This window comes from Rutilus rutilus (genome assembly GCF_951802725.1).
Source record: "Rutilus rutilus genome assembly, chromosome: 19".
Taxonomy (NCBI): Eukaryota; Metazoa; Chordata; class Actinopteri; order Cypriniformes; family Leuciscidae; genus Rutilus; species Rutilus rutilus.
Window position 1 is genome coordinate 21,753,356 of NC_140232.1, and position 22,669 is coordinate 21,776,024.

Genomic DNA, 22,669 nt, shown 5'->3' on the forward strand with positions numbered 1-22,669 from the left:
GTCATATTTAACACAGCAACATGTATTATCACACAGTAAAATATTGTTACAATTATGCTTTATAAGTAAAAACAGTTCTTGTGATTTGTTGCAGGAAAAAAAGGTTAAGACGGGTAAGATTTGGAAATTATTATTATAAGGAAACTTAACTTAAACAAAGTTTAATATTGTTTTCTATTAGTGTAGGTTTAAATAAGTGAACATACTTTGTGAGCTTGAATAAGCGTAGGAGTCGTATGCATCTCATCACAGAGATCCCCAGTGGTGTCATGATGCCTGACACCACCAGGAAGATCTCCAGTAGTCCAATCGTGACCACAAAGCAGTCAAATCGGTTGAAGATGGACATAAAGTAGGCTCTCAGACCAAACGCATACATCTTCATAACCATCTCAATCGTGAAACAGATGAGCAGGATTATATTTGCAGTGTCTGCAAACAGCAAAATTGATCAGCATATTAGACTTAGTATAGGCACTATATTCCCCAAATTATATATGAAGTTATTGGATGATTCTACTTTAAAGATTCCTTACAACAACCAACAAACTAAATAGGAGTTGGGAATCTATGTATTGCTTTATGGAACAGACCTTGAAAACTTGTTAAGCCCTCAGTCTGGTTATGATGCTCCGTCGCAATGACCAGAGTGTTGAGTAACACAACAAGGAGAACCCACCAGTAGAAGAATTTAGATTTCACCCAGCCATGACACTTCCTCCGTAAAACGATGTTCCAGTGGCGTGCAATACGGCTGTTGTTTTCACAGTGAGACCATGGAGAATCAGTCTTCAGTTGAATCATGATTAAAAATGTTGTTTTTGATTGCATACTCACTAGAAGTAGACCACCTTGTTGATCCCCTCAATCTGGTATAAACTATCTGTCTCTGAATTAGTGTCCTTTCTAAGAAGAAGAAGTGCTGGAGAGTAAATAGAAGTAGTAAGAAACTTTGAGGATGCTGTTCTTGCGCTTTTAGACAAATATACATTAAAATTACCATTTGTTTGACGATAGATAGATAGATAGATAGATAGATAGATAGATAGATAGATAGATAGATAGATAGATAGATAGATAGATAGATAGATAGATAAACAGACAGATAAGTAGACAGATAAACCGTATAGCACCATTACCCTCAGAATCTCCATCCATAACTTCAGCAAGAGTAATCCATTCCATGTATCCTTTCAGATCCTCATCCATTTGTTGTGTCTCTCGTAGCTTTTGGTACTCTCCTCGGGACCGTGATTTCTCCCTCTCCTTAGTAAACTCCCTGTAGAGAGAAAAAACTAATCTCAATTAGGCCATTTAGCGATGTACAGGGTGGGCCATTTATATGGATACACCGTAATAACATGGGAATGGTTGGTGATATTAAAGTCCTGTTTGTGGCACATTAGTATATGTGAGGGGGCAAACTGCTCAAGATGGGTGGTGACCATGGTGGCCATTTAGAAGTCGGCCATCTTGGATACAACTTTTGTTTTTTCAATAGGAAGAGGGCCATGTGACACATCAAACTTATTGGTAATGTCACAAGAAAAACAATGGTGTGCTTGGTTTCAATGTAACTTTATTTGTTCATGGGTTATTTACAAGTTTCTGACCACTTATGAAATGTGTTCAATGTGCTGCCCATTGTGTTGGATTGTCAATGCAACCCTGTTCTCCCACTCTTCACACACTGATAGCAGCACCGCAGGAGAAATGCCAGCACAGGCATCCAGTATCCGTAGTTTCAGGTGCTGCACATCTCGTATCTTCACATAGACAATTGCCTTCAGATGACCCCAAAGATAAAAGTCTAAGGGGGTCTAAGGATGGCCGACTTCAAAATGGCCACCATGGTCACCACCCATCTTGAGGAGTTTGCCCCCTCACATATACTAATGTGCCACAAACAGGACTTTAATATCACCAACCATTCCCATGTTATTACGGTGTATCCATATAAATGGCCCACCCTGTAGTTGAATTTGCTGAAATGGCAGCATGGTCATGTGATATTCTTGTACATGTCTTACAAGTAGCTTAGATGAACCATTGAGCAGCTGGTATTTAAACTGTTCATTAAAAACTTTAATTAAAAGACCTAATACCCGCTCAGTACTCCAAGGACGAGGTTGAGGATGAAGAAGGCACCCAGCAGTATCAGAGTCAGGAAGAAGATCCAGGGCCAGTCATTCCCCATGGCATCATTAATCTGAAAGATCGAATCATCACAATATTTGATTTTGACAAACATGAGATGAGGATTTAGTGTTAGTTTTTAAAGTTATGCTTTATGTAGTTTAGTCATTTTAAATTATTGTAAATTGCGTTCCAGACAGACTTGTGCATTCGTGTTGGCGATTTTTCAGTCACTCCTTTTGCATTAACATGCCTAAGACTTTTGAACAGTACTGTATATATATAAAAAAAAGTTTTTTAAATATATTAAGAAAACTATAATCACTGGCTTCCGGTAACAGCCAGACGCAAGTCGAATTCAGGCAGAAGAGTGACCTCTGACCCGACGGCAGACGCATGACGTAGGAAGTAGGAGTAGCGTAAACTTGTACAGAGTAGATGTTCAAACAAATAAAAATAAAAAATTCTCGATGTTCAAACAAATAGAACTGGGCAACAAACTCAAGCTCCTCCGACATTTGTCTCTAAAAATTCTCGTTTTTAGACTTCTAATTCATGACCCGTGTTTTGGTTTGCTCTATCCTCTGTGCTTTAGTGTTCATCAATATGTAATTCTTCGGGTCAGAGGTCACTCTTCCACCGGAACTAGACTTGCTACGGTCTTTACTGGAAGCCAGTGATTGTAGTTTATAGTTATAAATATGGATATTTTTCCATCGCTTCGCTTCAGAAGGCCTTATTTATTATAATAAGCCGTATGGATTCTTTTTATGATGGATGGATGTATTCACTCCCATTATAAAGCTTGGAAGGGCCAGGATATTTTTTTATATAACTCCTAGGATGGCTTGAGGGTGAGTAAATTATGGGATACTGGTAATTTTAATTTTTGGGTGAACTAACTCAAACATGTTCACATACAGGTTTACTGTGCGAAATCCAATTCTGCTTTGACTTTGTTTGAAACTATTTCATTGACGGAGCAAAAATAGACAAAGTAACTGGGAATATTGTATCTAAAATGTACCTGATATTAATTCCTTGTGTACTTGTGTGCTGTATAAAACCAATATCAAAACCTAATGTATACCTAATGTATCTGAATCAGCATAATTTATAGGCTAATATATATGCCTATACTGATTGATATATAGTAGCCTATCAATAAAAATTGAACATCAGCATTTTTGATTATTGTTTTATTATATATTAAAATAACTGAAAGATTGTCCTCTGGTCTCTCTACAGGATAATAATGAGGAGGACTATAATGCCCATAAGTAATTACCCAGTAGAGCACATCAGTCCAGCTCTCCGTTGTGATACACTGAAAGACTGTGAGCATAGAAAAGCCAATGTTGTCAAAATTGGTGATGCCAAAGTTGGGACCAGGCCAACCTGCCCGGCATTCAGTGCCATTGATGGTGCAGCGGCGCCCGTGTCCAGCCTGAGCACAGGGTGATGGCTTCTCATTCTCCCTGGTGGCAACAATGTCTGAAACAGAGGTTGAAAGCTTAGATAACAAATCTAAGTATTGCTTTGTCAATTCATTATGATTAGAATTAAGAATTTACTTTTACATATTTAAAACTTGTTTTCAATTATGAGATGCACTTTAAAGGTGGTATCAGTGATTTCAGGCCCATAAATATATATATTTTTTTTCCTAACGATCCGCTAGCTGCCCGCCCCATAAGCATGCCGTCAAAAAAACGCAAAAACAAAAAAACAAAAACAAATAGTGTTCCAACCAATCACCGACAGGGGGAGGGTGTTGTGAGGTGATTGGTTGGAACACTATTTGTTTTTGTTTTGAGTGTTTGGTGAAACCATTTGTTTTTGTGTGCAGATCTCAGAGCCTAGGCTGCCTACAGAGATGCGTTTTTTTGACAGCATGCTTATGGGGCAGGCAGCTAGCGGATCGTTAGGAAAAAAAAAATATATATATTTTTGGGCCTGAAATCACTGATACCACCTTTAATATATGTTAAAGACCAGTTATCAGTCTCCAAATAAAAAGACTCACTAGTGCCCTGGTAGTAACATGTCTTGTGCATTTTACACTTGAACAGCTCCAAACCCATAATGGCATAAATGGTGACCATGAAGAAGACTAGCAATGCAATGTGGAAGAGGGGCAACATGGACTTCAGAATAGAGCTCATCACCACCTGCAGGCCTGGATGACAACAAATACACTTTCAACACACCACCTTTTTGGCAAAGACATTATATTCTAATCTTACATGATAGTTAACAGCGTGAGTATAATAGGTTGTGTAAGCACCTATTTAACCTGCAATTTTCACTCAATAGTGACTCTAAATGACTAAAAATATGATGTAAGTGTACTTATATATAATGTTATTATGATATTATGTTGTGAGTATATTTAGGATCTAGCTTTAAATTCCTATGTTGCAGTACTTGTGGTGCTATTGCCATGTTATTTTTTCGGAAAAGTCTTACTGGGAACTCCCGAGACGAGCCGCAGAGGTCGCAAGACTCGAAACGCTCTAAGTGCCTTCATGTCAAACCCGCCTCCCTTCTCGCTGGGAACTCCTGCTATTGTGTTGATGGTGTCCACACAAAGTGTGAAGAGCCTGTGGAAGCATTTTAAAAGGACTATTACTTAATGAATATAAAACAATTAATAAAACAATTTCAGATTATATTGCATGGATTATTAATTGATCATAAACTCTTGATCACACTTCTGTGACAATTTTTGTGTGACTTCTGGACATTCTGAAAGTCATCTTACCCCATGAACACAATAACAAAGTCTAATAAGTTCCAACAATTTCGTAAATAGGCTCCTTCATGGAACAGGAGCCCATACGCTATGATCTTTAGGAAGCACTCCAGAGTGAAAATGAGCAGGAAGATGTACTCCAGACTCTCCTGCAAGGAAACAAACAGTGTTAAAGGAGGGATTAATGGGGCGTAAAAGATGATGCAGTAACAAATAATAAAATAAAAAAAGGTTTTGTTTGTAATTTAATGGCAACTGTGATGGGTTTGGTCATCTGTCTCTACATATTAAAGTCAACATGAAATCAAAATTGACAGGTTTTTTTTATGGAACACACCAGTGTTTATTATAAATGATTATCTGTGCACATCTTTTTATTTTATTTTATTCATGTTCCCTTGTAACCTTTAATCAAAATAATTCCCCTCCATCTTGCAGCAACATTTCTTTTGTTCCCTGATGATGTGTTTACTGGCAAAAGGGCGGGACAACCTATCACTCACATGACATCACAGCAATAGACTGCTGCAGGTATGACGTCCCTTTGTAGGCCAACCAGCAGTTAGTATCACACTGGTTCCCTCCACAGAAACCCAATAGGGGATTTCCCTAGGCTTTTGGATTATCACAAAAAACAAGCTCTGTGAGCAATAAAAGTTTATGATACTTACACGTTTTGTCCATCAAGATGGTTTTCTCTGATTAAAATAACTTTTATGAATTTTGAAGCCTAAATGCAGACTATAAACGAACGAACCATGGTCCCACAACGTCAACCTCATCACCACAAAGCTTCTTTCAACTCCTTCAGTTTTATCTGGCAACCGCCTTTTTCAAGACACGTAACAGCTTAAAAAATCGCTTGTATTTTATGACGTAGAATAAAACGTGAAAGTATCTTGAGCTTGAGTTCACCACAGACCTTATTTGTTATTTCAGCCATTTCTTAACCAAAAACCCATTAAAAAAACTCGATGCTAAAATGCTAACTTGTTTCCGTGTTTTGGCCTACAAATTTACGTCATTCCTGCACAACTATAGCAAATCACAAGCATCCAGTCAATTCACGATGAAGAAAAAATTTGTTCTTGTTCAAGAAGCCGTTTCACTACTATACACGACACAATATGGAAGAAAAGACTAGCGCAACTTCTGTTTCATGCCAACTTTAAGCTTTTACTCTTAGCTGACTCTGCATATTAAGCTGGATTGGAAGAATATTAACATAAAAAAATTACAGCATAAACTACAGGACATCTTCTTTAACTTTCTGAAGAACATTTCGTGGAAGTTTTGTTATTTCCACATCCTAAAATGACTTTATATCTCAGAGGGGCTATTAGCAGCTTTAACTTACTCACTCAACTACATCGCATGGATGATTTGTTCAAAAAAACAAATGCAAAGTGGCTCTAAAACCCGAACATTAACATTTGCCAAACCAAACAACCTTCCTCAGATGTGCAGTGAGGATCTAATCTGTATGTTTACACAGCACACTGCCTCTTATTCTACACTAGCAGGCCATATCAAAATAATTCTGATCATGTCTGAGATCCACTCTCAGCTCCTCTTTCATGACTTACTATCTAAGGAATGGATGACCCACACCGACAGTCACTGTAACCCCAGGGGAGTAAATAAGTGAGTGGGGCTCAGATTTGTGTAATCTGAAATGTAATAACACCCTGTGTTCTGAGAGAGGTGAATATGACTGCACACGCTAGTGGAAAGAGTGTGACCTACATACCGCCAATGAAGCTTGAGTCATGAAATAAGCTTGTGCAAAGAGGATTTATCATTCTTTTTTTAAGTGTTTATACAGCCAAAACCAAAAGGTTACACATAGGAAATAAATGTTGGCACCTAGACTTTAAGTCAACAACAGCAAAGTTCTGTGGCCACATGGGGTAAATGATTTCATTATTTTGCAAGTCTGCTCTACAGTCATGCCAATAAAATCTAGATTAATGCGTCATGAAAATCCCCTCCTATGATTTGAGTATATTTTTACACACCACACATCTCAAACCAAAGACTAAATATAAAACCCACGACACAAAACAGCACCTGCTGCTAGCATGGTATATTTCCAGTTTTAAAACATGTTCTAAATGCATTGTTGGTAGGCCTATATTAACTTAAACCTAGAAAGAGCTTATTTATATAAATCACACATAGGCTATTAATCCAAAGGAATCCAGTGCAAACCGGTGCAAACACCAACTGGGAGAAAACTTTAGCGCACATGTATCAGTTTCAAAACACATGTACGTTAAAAGACCTGAATAGGCAAAGATCTGAGCAACACTTGATGTTGGAAATGGAAGTTTCTCAGATTATCTGGTAACACATGAGGCGTCTGAGGCACATATCCCTTTAATCCAGCCATAAAAAATGATATCATTTATTTGCAAAATGAGTTGATGTATCACTGCAAATTACTAGAAAATTGAATTAATCAGGGATTATTTGTTTAACCTGTATGTTCTCCTATGAGACGTGTAATTTAAGAACATCTCACCAGTGTTAGGTTAGTGTTGTTGGTGTCCTCTTCAGGCATAGGGAGAAACACAGCCAGAGCTACACAGTTAGCAAAGATAGTTAGCAGGATAATGATCTCAAAGGGTCTGATGGAGTCTGCTCAGGAAAACATTGGGCAAACATGGCACAAACTACTACTGGAAAATTGAAGTAAAGATTTTCACATTCAACTTTGTGATGAATATAAGCAGGTCTTGCGTACATTAGATTTAACCATAAATTAACAGTTGGCCAGTGCTACGCTAAGTTTTTAAATAAAAGAAAGGGATATTGGACAGTAAGTAAATTGTAATCAAGGACTCACTCATCAGATTGTACATCAGAATAAGCATTTGCTAGGACAGAATATATAATATAATAAATATACGATTTAAAAAACCATAAATAGGCTATATTTATAAAATAAAATAATTTTCAAAAATACATCCAGTATATATTACAAATTTATTTATCATGCTAGAAATAGTTTCATGGCCAATAAGAAGTATTTATAAATTTTCTCAATTCTCTTGGCTTCAGAATTCGGAAATACTTACTAATCGTCTATTATTGCTTCGTTTAAACTGTACACTACATGTAGCCTGTAACTGTAACTAACTGTAATTCTAAACAACAAAAACAAAACTAACTGTAATTATGTGTGCATTTCTGCCACTAGGGGGTGGAATCAGAATTTCCCTGCCAGCTCAGCATCGTGTTCACTAGTGATCCTACACAACAGCTGTACACAGCCAGAATATTATTAAACTGTATAAATACACGTAGACAAATAGCTCCAAAATTACACCTCCTATTCACACTTCCATTTATATGCCTCTTGTGAACTAATCAAGTAAAAGTTTTCAGTTTGTAGGCTTATGTTGCTGTTTTGTCTCCAAGGGTGATCTCAAAAGAGGAAGCAAAGAAGCCGCTTCCACTTTTTTGTTTTAATTGCAGCACAGCCGATTCTTGTTCTTGGCTGTAATTTAGGAACTTACAGTTGTGAAAGAGAAAGCATTCTTACAAATATCTGTATGAGCATTTAATCATATTTGCATATCCAAAATTGCCAATCTAAGTGCTAAAAACACTATGGCCTGGTTTCACTGACAGGGTTTTGACTAAGCAATTATAAACGTGTCTTACAAAAATACATTACTGATCTGAATCTTGAGTGAAAACAATGACACTGACAGTGACATATTTTAAGATATCTCAGTGCAATTTGCTTACCGTTCAACCAGCTCAAACATGCATTTTAGTCTGGGACTAGCTTAAACCTTTTCTCTGAAACTGGGGGAATGAAGCCATGTTAAAACAAACAAAACTGTAGGCTAAATAGGGACAATTAACACTAGTTTAAAGTCTTATTAATAGTGTTTTGCTGACTGGCTGTAAATAGTCTGGGGTTTATCCTTATCATCTTCCAAGTTAAGGCCGGGAACTACTGCTTCCAATTGACCGTGTTGAGTCTGACACATAACAAAAGCTTAACACCTTTAGTTCACAACTGAGACAGAGATTTCAGCACCTTAAGAGACACTAAACCTGGGGATTACGAAAAACAACTGCGCCTCTTTTATTTTCTCCACCTCGCAAATCAAGATATCTTTCATGGAGAAAATATCTCGCTGTGGTTTTGTTGAACATTAAAAAGCTGAGTAAGACAAAGCCGTGGCTGTGTGCTTTTTCTGGCATGCATGCTAAACCATCTCTCTGGGGGACGGATGCCTTTCTAAAACATGCCTATCTCAGCTTACGATTCAATAACATAACTAGATGAATATCAAACCACAGTCCAAAGCTATATGGAAAGGGAACTGGCCAACTAAAAATCAAGTTAGTTTGAAGGATACTTCCATTCCACAATGTTGATGCAGGTCTTGCGGAAAGGGTTTTTGAGCGTGAAGAAGAACAAGGAACGCGGAGGTCGAGGGTTTCCTCCGGTGGCCTGCATTTTCTTGATCTTCTCCCTCTGCTTTCTCTTCAGTTCTTCTTCATTCATGATGAACGAGGCCAAAGCTGCCACCCCACCATCACCACCGCCGCCACCTGACTCCATTTTGAATCTCCCAAATGTAAAATCTTCTTATTTTCCACAAAATGTGATGGAAATTCACTCAAAAACCTGAAATGAGATTCCTAGTTTAACAAATCCTTGATCTCCTTAAGTCCAGGTCAGATCTTCAGCATGGTCCTAAGCCTCATCCACCATCTTGCCCTCTCTGAGGAAGGCACAGTCTACCTTCTTAGCCCTGGCCCCTGCTGCAAACCTACACCAGCTGAGGCGGCATCAGAGGGGCAGGGAACATTTAGGCACAGCTGGCCCCTTCTGAGGGATATATATAGACAGGCAGTCAGTGTCCATTCTTGGGGGTGCGGAGGCAGGTGGAGGAGGGGAAGGGTGGCCTTGGGGTGCAGCAGACGGAGAAACAAAAAAGAAAGAGAATTAAGGATCCATAAGAGAAATTCAGATGCTTTTACAACAGATGAAATATGACATTAAAAAGACGGAAATATGAATAATAGTGTTATTGAAATATGCCAGGCTTATGTACTAGGTAGTTTACTGTATGAAACAGCAGATGGGAATGTTTACAGGATCCAATGTTGGTGGTTTCCAACTAAATATATCTCACCACTGCATTTTAGCGTCAAACTTTGAGTTACACTCATGATGTGGCAATAGTAGGACTCAATTCTAAGTCTTTGTGAACTTGCTCAAGAAAATAACTGTACAAAGAAAGTTGACAATATTCTGTATATTTAATATTTCAGTGCATTTTCACATAAGCAAGAATGCTCCAGCTGTAAAACAGCTACAAGTATTTTGGATACATACTGGAAATAAATTCTTGTAGTAACAAATACGATAGTCAAGCAAAGTCCTACAAATTCCTTCACATTTTGAGGTGCAAAATCAATATTATTGGATGTCTGTAAATCAGACTCTTCAACAAAAGTGCCAATCATCTAAGAGGAAGCTTATGAGGATACCATTCAACAGTAACAACCACTCAAACCCTTATTTTCTTCAGTCTTACGAAGAGTATATACATCTTGAAATAAGGTTATTACAATGTGACATTTTTTTAAAGATATATTCTTGAGGCATATATGCCGTCATTAATGGTATTATCAAATGGCAAAAGAAAATAATAAAAGAACATTAATAATGGAAATCATTCAATACATTTTCTTGGTAACTCAAAGTGAAACTACAACATTCCACCCATTCATATGTGCATTGCAAACAGTTCCATATCAATGCTCCCAGATTACACTATTTTTATTGCAATCTCATCCTTTGCTATGTAATTTCAAAGCAAAGTAGTGGCAGCACTGATATATTCAAGTTATTGGGTGAGAAATGTAAAGGTGACCGCTGGAATGAGACTGGAGCTGGCTGATTCCCATCATTTATGTTAACAGCAAGCTACTAAATGTTTTCACAGCTGCAGTTTGAAAGCTGAATACAACCAAGTCAGCCTTCGTACAATTAAAATAATAACAATAATACACAAGCATCAGGCCAACTGAAAATACATTGCCATAAAAGCTGAAATTGTAAGACAAACATGCGAATGTTGTCTCAGTCAGTGGTGCCCATTTTGTCCTTTTCCCCAGCTGGAGTCTGAGGGCTTAGCTGAGCAGCTTGTGGCGATCAAACACAGTCTTTCGCTGCTCCTGGACCTGTTTCTTCCAGCGCTGCTGAGCTCCCTCTACCCTCTCCAGCACCGTGTTCCCACGACCATCCACATGCGGCCTCACGTCCTGTCGGGAGAAACAACGAGCAAAATTAATATCTAAACCTAACAAAATGGTCAACAAAAATATGAACTATAGCACAAATATTTTATCCTTAATACCATTTACTTGTTAAATAGTAATACAATTACTTTTTTGTTAGTTATGAAGTCAGTGAGTGAGGGACCAAAATCTGAAAAACTTTTTTGTTCTGTAAATACACATTCAACAGAAAATGTGTCTTCATTTTTGTGAAGTGTATGTGAAAGACATGTATCTAAGCAATGTTGTGCTATTTAGAGAAAATGTTTCCCAATGTTATACCTAAAGATTTGTTTTGCTCACAAATATCTAATTTAGATTCCAAGTCAAATGTAAACTTTTCAAACAATAAATTAGGTCGAATAAGCACAGATGTGGACATACCTCAGAATCCTCCTCGTTGTGCAGTGGAATGGTGTACTGATCATGTTTGCGGATCAGAGGATCAACTAGAAGCAGGAACAGCATGTACAGCAGAAGAGCTCCAACCACTGACAAGTAGATGATAATGGTCACCTAGGAAGTATACAAAAATATCAAAGTAGGCAAGAAACGGAAGTTGCAATAGTATTTTCATTCCTTTTGTGATGTATATCCGAGTGAAACGGCTTCTCGAACAAGAACTTTTGACTTGATTTTGTCCTTCGAGAATTGATTGGATTGTTATGGTTAACTATTGCTGTGATGTCATGTGAGTGACAGGTTGTCCCGCCCTCACGCCAGTAAACACATCATCAGATAAGAGAAGTTGCTGCAAGTGGAAGGGAAAAATTTATTTTGATTAAAGATTTTGAGGGCACATAAATAAATAAAAAAATTTTTTTTAAATAAATAAAAAACGTATGTGCAAAGATAAATAATTTATAACAAACTGCAAAGTTCCATAAAAAAACAGTCAATTTTGATTTCATGCTGACTTTAATACCCTTTACTACATTATAAAAGGCAAGAAAGCAGATTATAATAAACATATCTTTAATTTTAAGTAGGATTGATTGATTGATTGATTATTGGAAGTTGCTCAATACCTTGATGGTGTTGCTGCTTCGTTCTTCATACTTGCACTCACAGAGCAGACAGTAGGCCTCCACATCATGACCAGGCACTGGCATGGGCTCCACCACATGCAGACAGTTACTACAAACCAATATATAAAAAATAAATAACTCATAGAAAAAAAAAAATCGTATAAGACAGTTTATTCATCTATTTATAATTTCCTTTACAGACAACACAGGTCTATGCAGACTCTCACCAGTCTTTCTGGGTCACGTTTCTTTTGTAGATATGTCCACTGATGTTTCTGTAAGGTGGACAGATGCACTTGCAACGCACATCTTCAAAACTCTGTGTAAGAAACATATGAAGTGACATGTTTAGGGAATATTTGACATAAGCGGGAAAATATGATTTAATGGACATGTGTTAGGGGAAAATTGTACCTTATCTGCATGTGCAATTGATATCACGTCTATGAGAACAAGAAACAGCAGAACGAGTGCTGGTGCTCGAAGATTTTGAGCAATGCTGGATGACATGACGCCTGCACATAAACATAATTTACTTTATTTATTGTTTTACTGAATGCAATTGCTTAAATTGAACTGGGACAATCAGTATTAAAGTAAACAAAGCTAGTCATCGGTTGAAATTCTTATTCATGTGAGACCTAAACAATATATTCCTAATCAATCTGTGTATTGAGTGGCTTATGTAGCATTTGTATAAAGCTGATAGACACCCGGGGACACAATTCCACAGTTTAGGCCTTTTCCCCTCTCTATTGTGTATTTAAAAAGAAAATACTATTAAATCTTTAAAAAAATCAAATGTTTAAACTGAATGTTACATGCGCAACTGCAAACGTAAAAATAAATGCATATACGCACCTTTAATAATATATCAATGCCCATCAAATATATGTTGACTTTCTCCGGAAGTTGAGACTGTGTCACGTGATGATAGATGTCCCGCCTTCATGACCGCTGAAAGGCAAATTAAAAGACTTCACAACATGTTTTAATACGAACTGAAATGAAATAACGTTATTTATTTGTTCCATAGAAAAACAAATTCATGATATATGTATGAGTTGTAATATCCCCAAATTTATATTATAAAATAGAGATAATAAAAATATAAATAATTACTTATTGACTGCACACAAATAAGAAACGCAGTCTTCAGATTTTGTAAACCATCAGAAAGGAAATAAATCAGCAAATGGAACGCTAATCTTTTGAGGAAGCGCAAAAAGTCTAGGCATAAGTTCATACATAAACCCAACTTTGTTCAAACTTCCCATAAACAGTTTACTCTGTCTCTATTGGTTTCCCAACCCGTCACTCAGACTGTGCCACCTCCAATCATCGAGCAGCCTTTTAATCATATATAATTTTGGCGGCGGTCGGAAGATGGCGGAAAATTTGAAAGGTAAGAATATATAGTTTAATCGTTCAGAAACAACGGTTTACTTAATATATGTCATCTATTTTACATGAGTTGTTCGTTAAATTATGTCTTTTCAAAGAAACCCCGGAAACAAACACTCCGTTTTGGAAGAATCTTTGCTGCAAGTTGTTGATAAAAACTCACATCGATGGTCGATGTTATGGCCACCGCGCGCTCACGCAACACATTCAACAAGCTCATTGTGAATGCCTTAACTCATTATCTTACTTGAATTAACTTTGTAAAGTTGTACAATGTCACAGTTGGTTCAAATGTGGGTACGTTCAGTAGTTAGCAAGCATAATTTTCAGTGTTTAGCTAACTTTCCCGTTGTAACGCTCTCTTGAGGAATATGTTCTAACGTTACTCCGTATGTTTGAACGCTGGACAAATGTAAAAAAGCACATTTCCCCTCAACATGTTAATCTACGCCTCTGTCGTTGTTTACCCACTTAGTTTAGCTTTAAGTTACATCTCATGTCTATTCTTAATAATTACGATTAGTCTTAGCGAGTTTAATAAATGGCCCATTGGTTAGTGATGATACATGTTTGATTTCCTGTGTAACGTATTGCAATATGATCCAGTTATCTGTACAATATTTTAATAAATGTTTAACTTTCATGTTGTTCTGTGGTGCTGCGTGGTTTACTGCAGTCTTTCGAGCTTTTTATTGAAAATAATCATGAGTTAGGGGTCTATGATGATGATTCCCTGGTCAGGGAATATATATTCCCTTCCTTCAATATACAAGCAGTAATATATTTTCATTTCTAAGGATCTGTTTAAATTTTGTATGGAAAATTATGTGAAATAATAAAATCAATTAAATTGGCTTTTGTTTGTAATTTTACTGAAGAATGTTAAAATATTTTACAGACAATATTTGCAATATAAGTTAGCAACATATTTTTTTAAGCCCCAATATTATAATGTGAGATTAATTGAATTTAAAATGATTTGGGTAGCACTTTTCACAAATATTATTTTGAAATAAAATGAATTCCATACAACTAGTTAACTAATAAATCCTAAAATAAATATTTTGTAACAATTTTGAACAGTACAAATGTATATGTGCATGTGTATATATATTACGCTTAAAATCCATTTTGTAATTTTTGCCGTCAAATTCTCAGCAGACTCCCTAGTTTACAGGCTTTACAGGCATGTGGACTTCAGCTATTTTCTGAATTTATTTTCAGAAATATTTTCATATTTTGATCAAAACTTTGCACACGTCTGCCATCACAAATTTCATAATGTGTTTTTCCTGCAATTAACATGTAATTGTTCTTGTAGGTCAAGTGTGTAGGGTAGCATGCATTGCCAACGCAGACCAGCTGGAAGTGATCTGTCGAGAGCAGGGGGTGGTATGCGGCGATCTGGGCATCAACAAGAACAACCTGTGCGACTATGAGGTAGAATACCTTTGCGACTACAAAAGGAAAGTTATCACCGATGGGAAGACACAAACAGTACAGGTGAGCATAAAACTAGAGTAACTAGAATATGCTTGCATGCTTGATTGTTCACAAAACACATTATTTGTACATTATTACAGCTCCTCTCTCCCAGTCTGTCCCGAACGTGTTGTTTAGTTGGGGTTTTGATGAAGCCTCCTTCCGAAATAAAGAAAAACTAGAGTCGTTCGTTTGAGTAGACTTTGAGCTTTGTAACCTTGCAGATCTTTTTTTTATGCTCAAACAGCAACATTACACACATTGAAAAAATGAAAAAGCACAATAGGACCCCTTTAAAGGGTAAGTTCATCCAAAAATGAAAATTATCCCATAATTTACTTACCCTCAAGCCATCCTAGGTGTATATGACTTTCTTCTTGTTCTTTCAGTCTTCTTTATTCACGAACGAGAGGATAGAGTTTGATGCCCAGCCCTATTTGTTTGAACCTTTTATGATTGATGGATGCGCTTTTTGGACTTACTGCTAGGTTAAATCTAGGTTACCATTCGCTCCCATTATAAAGCTTGGAAGAGCCTTTTTTTATTCTTTAAAAAAAAAAATAACTCTGATTGTGTTTGGCTGAAAGAAGAAAGTCATACACCTAGGGTGGCTTGAGGGTAAGTAAATTATGGGATTTTTGGGAGAACTAACCCTTTAAAGGGACTGTGTGTAGGAATTTCTCCCATCTATTGGTGAAATTGTATTTTGCATTCAAACGAATAATGCTCTCCAGCGCCTCACTTTTTCAAATGCGCGTTGCATCTGCGGTAGCCGTTACGTACCAAAAAGCTATGACAGGATGTCTTATAATAGCACTTCGAGTTTTTCTTCGGGTGAACAGGTTTGTTATTTAAAACAAACTGAAACTTGAAACAACGAAAAAAAGAATGTTACAGTATAAATTACTGACTGTGAAAAACATTAACTATGGTAATTAGTAGTAATGCCTTCTTTACTCGTTATATTTTTTGAAGTGCGTGCATTGTTAGATATCATCATCATCAGAGCCTTCTCTAACGTTACTTTACTCAATAGCTGCTATTCATCAAAGAGCCTGTTTAACTTTTAACTATAAATGTTCTACTGTCTATATAATAAAGTGCACAACCAAGCAATGAAAAAAAAGCTTGTAATTAAGACCGTAACATTGACTTGCCTGTCGAGAAGAAAGCAGGCAACTTCAGCGTCTCTTTTGAAAGCTTTCTCCTGCATTAGCAATCCCGACATTAACCCTTGTTTTTGTAATCTCCGGTCACGTTTCCTTTTACGGTCTATTTTGGACTTTTTCGACGACGAGGACTCATCCTGTGACTCAGCATATGTATGAATGAACGGTGTATAAATAACCGTGGAGTGCATCCTTTTAAACTTGCCGCGCCAGTGACAAGCGCCTCTCACTGCTCTGCTCCTCCGCTTCTGCTGGCTTCAGTCACGTGAAGCTGGTTCTGAACGAAAACGCGTTGGCCAAGTACTTTTTGTCCCTCTCTGCTATTATAGTTTTTCAAGATGGCGGAACTACATGGAAGCCTCCGTGGACCTACCCGTCCCATGTATATAAAGATAATAAATTCTTCGTTTACGAGGATTAGTCTGATCATTGGCATAGGTATTTGTACACCATTGAGGGCATATTTATTAATAAAAATATTGATTTTAGATAATAAAATACCTAAAAAGCTACACATAGTCCCTTTAAGGCGAGACACTACAGGTGAATAGGGTAAAAATTTTAAATAATAGATATCACCATGAAACTTCCTCAGTTGATTACTTACACAAGTATATAAAAAAAATGTATTACAAGTTTTGGAAATTTGTATGTTTAATTATGCAAATTAGGCATTATCTCATTAAATATGCACGATTTTGCATTATATTTTCGGTAGATAGATCTGAACATATGATAAAGCCAGGTGCAAATTTATTTTTTCATTTTGTTTACACACAAGATAAAAACAAAAAATTCAGAGGGATTTCATGCTTTTATTACCTAGGAAATCAATATATACTGTCCATAGCCATAAAAAATCGATTTTCGCCATATTTTCTTTTATTAAAATGTCACATAAATCAGGCCAGGAATGATTTATTAACAAATCCCTCTGAAAATATCTTCAGAATACTGCTAAGTGTATAACTGGAAAGTTTGGTGTACACAGGTGCTACATAGGCTGAGATGTTTGTACTGGAGAATGACAAAAAACTCATTTTGAGAAAACGGCAGTTAAAGATTTAAATAGCTCTAAATGAGATTTCGTCGTTAGCTTTAAATCCCCCCTTGGACATTCACGATTGGTTACTGATAGATAGGAAATGCCCATATTTGGGTTACATAGCGTTGTGCAGGAGACTCGGAGCTTTACAACGATACCGGTCATGACAGACTTCAGTAAACAGACGGATCTCGGCGTGTCGCGTTGGAATGCTGACTACTTGGTAAATTCGGGAGAAATTTACTGCCGCAAGTAAACAAAATGTAATAAAATAAACATCTTAATGTATATTTTCAATGTTTTCTTTATAGCAGCTTGAAAGAACACATATTGAAGGAGTAAACTAGCCCAAAATCTCAAAACTGACCACTGCATGAAAAATCGATGTTTTTGTCTCGCCTTAAGACATAACTGTTTACACGAATACTCCAAACAATGGGCATTTTGACACAAGTGAATGTGACCATTCAAGCACAAAGAGAACTGAATTTGGGATTGCATGCTGTGTGTGTCAGTCACCACGAGTACAGCATTGAGTTCTTTTCCATGCCTTATTGCGCTTAATTAATTTTAATATCATGCACGTCCCATTCTTATTTTCTAATTCATGCATGTTTCATCACTGTAAAGTGTCAACAATTTTAAGTAGTACTGCGCTATGTGGATAAATTTACATACCATGATATAAACAATATTGCAAAATCTTTATCACTTTATATCGCCGCCACTATATATATATATATATATATATATATATATATATATATGTATATATATATATATATATAGGGAAAGTAAATTCTACTACATGAAGGGTAAAATTAGTTTTATCAAAGCAAAAATGTATCCAGATCTAAATGCATTTAAGTTCGCTACAATCCCTGTTACTCCCTTCACAGGAGTTATATTTGGTGAAATGGAAGGGGTTCCCTGAATCCAGCAACACATGGGAACCTCGGAAGAACCTGAAGTGTGTAGATCTGCTCAGCCAGTTCTGGGAGGACTTGAATGTGGAGATGCGGAGACAGAATAAGCGCTCCGCCCCTCGTCGCCTTGACCCTGCCACCGTGTCGCAGCTCATCCAGCGGGCCAAACTCCGGCAGACCCTTAAACAGTGGGAGGTACACCTCAACAGCTTGGGCGCCCACAAGGGCCACATCTATGTCCGGAACCTGGTCGACCTTGAGGGCCCGCCTAAGAACTTCACCTACATAAATGACTATAAAGTTGGTGATGGGATCATGTTGAATGAGGTGTCTGTGGGCTGCGAATGCACAGACTGCCTAGGCAACCCCGTGGAGGGCTGCTGTGCCGGAGCATCACAGCACAAGTTTGCTTACAATGAATTAGGCCAGGTCCGCATTCGGCCCGGGTTGCCCATTTACGAATGCAACAAGCGGTGCCGCTGCGGGCTCGACTGCCTCAACAGAGTGGTGCAGAAGGGCATTCGCTATTCCCTCTGCATTTTTAGAACAGACAATGGCAGGGGCTGGGGGGTACGGACCATGGAGCGCATTCGCAAGAACACTTTCGTCATGGAGTACGTTGGGGAGGTAAGAAGCACGGAGGCTTCAGTCATATAGTTAGTGGATCAGATATTTTTTAAATATTCTATGAATTTTTGTGTCATTTTATCATTTTGGTTTAGACAAGTGGTTCATTTTGTTCACTTTCAGGTGATCATTGCCCTGTAATCATGGGAACATGTTTTGCTTCACTAGTAGATTAGTGGCATTATCAAGCAACCAATGGTTTCAATTTCCTTGTGATGGCTGATTGGCTGTTTATCTGTCTTTCCCAATAATAAGTCTGGCTTCATGATTGTTAAACTCTCTTTTTTCTGTTTTTCTTTAGATCATTACGACAGAAGAAGCAGAACGCAGAGGTCAGATATATGATAAAGAAGGCGCCACCTACCTTTTTGACCTGGATTATGTGGACGACGAGTATACTGTGGATGCTGCTTACTATGGAAACATCTCCCACTTTGTCAATCACAGCGTGAGTGGACTTGAGCTTGCATCTACTTGAAATAGACGTGTTTTTATTTTATATGTATGAATTGAATCTTACATTTCCCTAAATGTCAGCAATAATCACAAAACATTTTACTTGACATCACTTAAACTGTAGCTTGTCATTTAAAGGCAGTAAATTGAATGTCACAAAAGTGTTTTCTTCATTTGTGTCCTCAGTGTGACCCAAACCTTCAGGTATATAATGTGTTTATTGATAACCTGGATGAGCGGCTGCCACGGATAGCGTTCTTTGCCACACGTGGGATAAAGGCAGGAGAGGAGCTCACCTTTGACTACAAAATGAAGAGTATGTATGGGACTGTCACTGTATAGAAAAAAGTAGTCTTTGCAACTTGACAAGTGATTTGGGGTCATTATCTTGGCCTTGACATACACTACCGTTCAAAAGTTTGGGGTCAGTCTTTTTTTTTTTTTAGGAAATTAATACTTTTATTCAGTAATGATGCATTCAATTGATCAAAAGTGACAGAGACATTTATAATTTTACAGTATGTCATTAAGAGTTATATTTCCAATAGATGCGGTTATTTTATTCATATTCATCTGTTACTTGAGAACCAAATCACTATATTAGAATGATTTCTGAAGCATCATGTGACACTGAATAATGGAATAATGCCTGCTGAAAATGTAGCATTGCCATTACAGAAATAAATAAAATTTTAAATAGGGGTGTAACGATACACGTATTCGAATTGAACCATTCTGTACGAGGCGTTGGGTTTGTAATGCGTGTAATGCGTACATATTTAAATGTTATTTTTAATGTGATGACCATAACATTATTTATTCATCCTTCAAAGAGTACCCCCATTTATAAAACTAAAAGTTTCCACATGTAGGAAAACTCACACTTATTTAAATATTAAAAAAATATTAAATTACCATTGTAACCAGTAGGTGACTTGCATTTCCACTCCCAAATATGATTTTTTTTAATCGTTTTGCTTTTGAATTATTATTTTGACATTATGAATAAAAAATGCTGCCCTCAAATGTTCATCTGGAGCCTTGCAAACTTAAAATAAAACTGCACATTGTAATTTCTGTAAGTTAAGTCATTTGTCAGTAATAAAGTCAAAATGGGGGGAAATGTGAATAACTGCGCTACAGGTTGATTTACGGTGTGCCCCTAAATTTTCTACTTGTGTGCCTAAAATGTTCAAAAGTCTGGAGCCCTGCACATGACAGTAGGCAACATCAGTGGGAATACATCAAACATGTTTACTCATTTATGCCGACATCACCCCAGTGTGTCAATAACTGGAACTAGACGGAAACAAGGAGAGAAACACGCTACAAACTATCCCCGCAGCATTTAGTGGACACTCTCATCTTTCTGGGAAAAGAAAAAACTTAAAAATTGAGTAAAAGCACACCATATAAATATATAAAATTATTTTCTTTGTATTTGTTTAAAACTACTTCAATATTACATTTCATTTTTTTATTAGTGGCTGTTTTTGTTTTATATGCTGCTGAGAAGACACCCCAGAAGATGGGTCAAGTATAGCTCCATCATTGTTCAAAGTAAAAAAAAAAAAAAAAACTTTGATATTAGTTTTAATAAAAACATATTTTTTTAAATCAAGGATATTTCTCTGGCATTTTTCTTTTTGCTGTATCGAAAACGTACCGAACCGTGAATTTTGTGAACCGTTACACCCCTAATTTTAAAATATATTTAAATACAAAAGTTATTTTAAGTTGGAATTATATTTCACAATTTGGCTTTGTTTTTTACTACATTTTTGATCAAATAAATGCTGCCTTGGTGAGCAAAAGAGTCTTCTTTCAAAAACACTAAAAGAATCATACCAAATTATTGAATGATTTGAAGGAGTAAAATCAATTTTTTCTTTCTCATTTTCCCCATAGTTGATCCAGTAGATGCAGAGAGCACGAAGATGGATTCTAATTTCAGTCTGACGGGACTCCCAGGATCCCCTAAGAAACGTATGCGCATGGAGTGCAAATGTGGGGTGGCGACATGTCGAAAATACCTCTTTTAGAGGATGTTCATGCTGAAGAGGGACTGAAAGAAGATCATGTGTTCAAGTGAATATGTTGAAAGCATCTGCAGTTTAGGAACCGTTTTGGCAGGTGTTTCATTGAATTGAACTTCATTGAATTTTAAGTATATATTTAAGTTTTTTTTTTATTATTTCCCCATGATACTTTTTTCCCCCTCAGAATTGTTGTCTGCTTTAAATAGCTTATAAAATGTGCCATTAATCTTTCGATTTTTCCGTTAGAAAAGATGTGTAAAGGAAAAAAAAAAGGGGCTTTTCAGTAATTGTTTAAAATCATATTTTAAATCATATCAAAGTCTTACACAAATGATTTTAATTTTTTAAACATTTAAACGGTCATGTGTTTTATTTGTTTGAATAGGAGGGATTCTTTTTACTTTTTCAAACAAACTTTTGTAGTGTAACTTTTTGCCCTGTTTTTAGCACGTATCTTTAGACCAGTGTAAAATATGACTAAATCGTCAATGTCCTTCCTTCTATTTTTTTTTAATGACTTTAAATTACCACCAGGTGGCAAAATTTTACTATTAATGCACAGAAGAGAAGTCTGTTAGGCAAAGGGAGGTGGACCTACATGAGATGTTGCCTTTCAAGCATGCAAAATGTTATTCTGTTTTATGTGAATATAGTCTTAACACATGACAAAATATATTCATACTGTCAAACTGGTCTTTCATTGAATGTATTTGAGAGCTGGACTTCATGGATGCATAAATGGGTGGGAGTGTGTGGTTATTTCACCGATCTGTCTGACTACTATTCAGGGTTGTTTTCCCCCAAATGTCTCATGTTGTTTCTAGTCTACTTATGTTTGCAATATTTTTGGGAAACAGCTCAGGTGGTGTTTCAGAACTGGACAGTGAAGCTGGAATGTGTGCTGTAGATTGAGAATGAGATAATACATACATTCTGGATTAGTTTATGCTCAGGAACATTTCCTTATTAAATTCACACAGTTTTATTATAACTATCATCCTCAACCAAATCTGTGCATATGTATATATTAAAAGACCACTTGTTATTTTTATGTTTTGTATTAAAGAAAATCGAGTTACTTTGTCAGACCTCACATTTATCACACACACTCCCTGTATGTGCAACAAACTTTGTGTCCTTGTTGATTAAATCATGAGTTCTACAGCTCTGTGAATATAACTTCACTACCAAATTTGGATTTATTTCAGTTTGGATAGTTTTACTGACATTGACAGCAAGCTTGATTTTAACATTGAAGGACTGCACACCAAAAAAAATGCTCTGAAATAA

The 22,669-nt window shown here is 36.7% G+C and overlaps 3 protein-coding genes across 4 annotated transcripts in view; 1 reads left to right on the plus strand and 2 right to left on the minus strand.

Annotated features, from left to right (window-relative positions):
• Positions 1–9,697, minus strand: part of cacna1sb (calcium channel, voltage-dependent, L type, alpha 1S subunit, b) — a 29,131-nt gene extending 19,434 nt beyond the window's left edge. Inside the window, exons 1-11 of the mRNA XM_084388834.1 lie at positions 9,271–9,697; positions 7,416–7,521; positions 4,901–5,040; positions 4,606–4,739; positions 4,163–4,315; positions 3,425–3,630; positions 2,106–2,209; positions 1,140–1,279; positions 838–922; positions 594–754; positions 207–432 (exon numbers count right to left, since the gene is read on the minus strand). Of these exons, the coding sequence (XP_084244960.1) occupies positions 207–432; positions 594–754; positions 838–922; positions 1,140–1,279; positions 2,106–2,209; positions 3,425–3,630; positions 4,163–4,315; positions 4,606–4,739; positions 4,901–5,040; positions 7,416–7,521; positions 9,271–9,476 (1,661 nt within the window). The 5' untranslated portion in view covers positions 9,477–9,697. The remainder of the gene's footprint in view (positions 1–206; positions 433–593; positions 755–837; positions 923–1,139; positions 1,280–2,105; positions 2,210–3,424; positions 3,631–4,162; positions 4,316–4,605; positions 4,740–4,900; positions 5,041–7,415; positions 7,522–9,270) is intronic.
• A 464-nt stretch (positions 9,698–10,161) lies between these two features.
• On the minus strand, positions 10,162–13,188 carry tmem9 (transmembrane protein 9). 2 transcript variants are annotated; one of them, XM_084388892.1, is made up of 7 exons: positions 13,093–13,188; positions 12,913–12,983; positions 12,646–12,746; positions 12,459–12,550; positions 12,232–12,340; positions 11,588–11,719; positions 10,162–11,188 (listed from the first exon to the last, which is right to left on the minus strand). In XM_084388892.1, the coding sequence occupies exons 3-7, from the start codon at positions 12,739–12,741 to the stop codon at positions 11,057–11,059; spliced, it is 561 nt and encodes a 186-aa protein (XP_084245018.1). In that variant the 5' UTR covers positions 12,742–12,746; positions 12,913–12,983; positions 13,093–13,188; the 3' UTR covers positions 10,162–11,056. The 2 variants fall into 2 exon arrangements, with proteins under 2 accessions (XP_084245018.1, XP_084245017.1); XM_084388891.1 differs by lacking the exon at positions 12,913–12,983.
• Positions 13,189–13,542: 354 nt separating this feature from the next.
• On the plus strand, positions 13,543–22,458 carry suv39h1b (SUV39H1 histone lysine methyltransferase b). Its single transcript, XM_084389303.1, has 6 exons — positions 13,543–13,636; positions 14,957–15,138; positions 18,231–18,884; positions 19,186–19,332; positions 19,527–19,656; positions 21,249–22,458. The coding sequence occupies exons 1-6, from the start codon at positions 13,618–13,620 to the stop codon at positions 21,380–21,382; spliced, it is 1,266 nt and encodes a 421-aa protein (XP_084245429.1). The 5' UTR covers positions 13,543–13,617; the 3' UTR covers positions 21,383–22,458.
• Positions 22,459–22,669: the final 211 nt, after the last annotated feature.

Coding starts and splice junctions, on each gene's coding strand:
- tmem9 (XM_084388891.1), bottom strand. CDS start 12,741: ATGTCATCCAGCATTGCTCAAAATCTTCGAGCACCAGCACTCGTTCTG. Junction 12,551..12,645: donor CAATTGCACATGCAGATAAG/GTACAATTTTCC, acceptor TTTCTTACACAG/AGTTTTGAAGATGTGCGTTG. Junction 11,189..11,587: donor ACAACGAGGAGGATTCTGAG/GTATGTCCACAT, acceptor TTCTCCCGACAG/GACGTGAGGCCGCATGTGGA.
- suv39h1b (XM_084389303.1), top strand. Junction 18,885..19,185: donor TCATGGAGTACGTTGGGGAG/GTAAGAAGCACG, acceptor GTTTTTCTTTAG/ATCATTACGACAGAAGAAGC. Junction 19,657..21,248: donor CTTTGACTACAAAATGAAGA/GTATGTATGGGA, acceptor TTTTCCCCATAG/TTGATCCAGTAGATGCAGAG.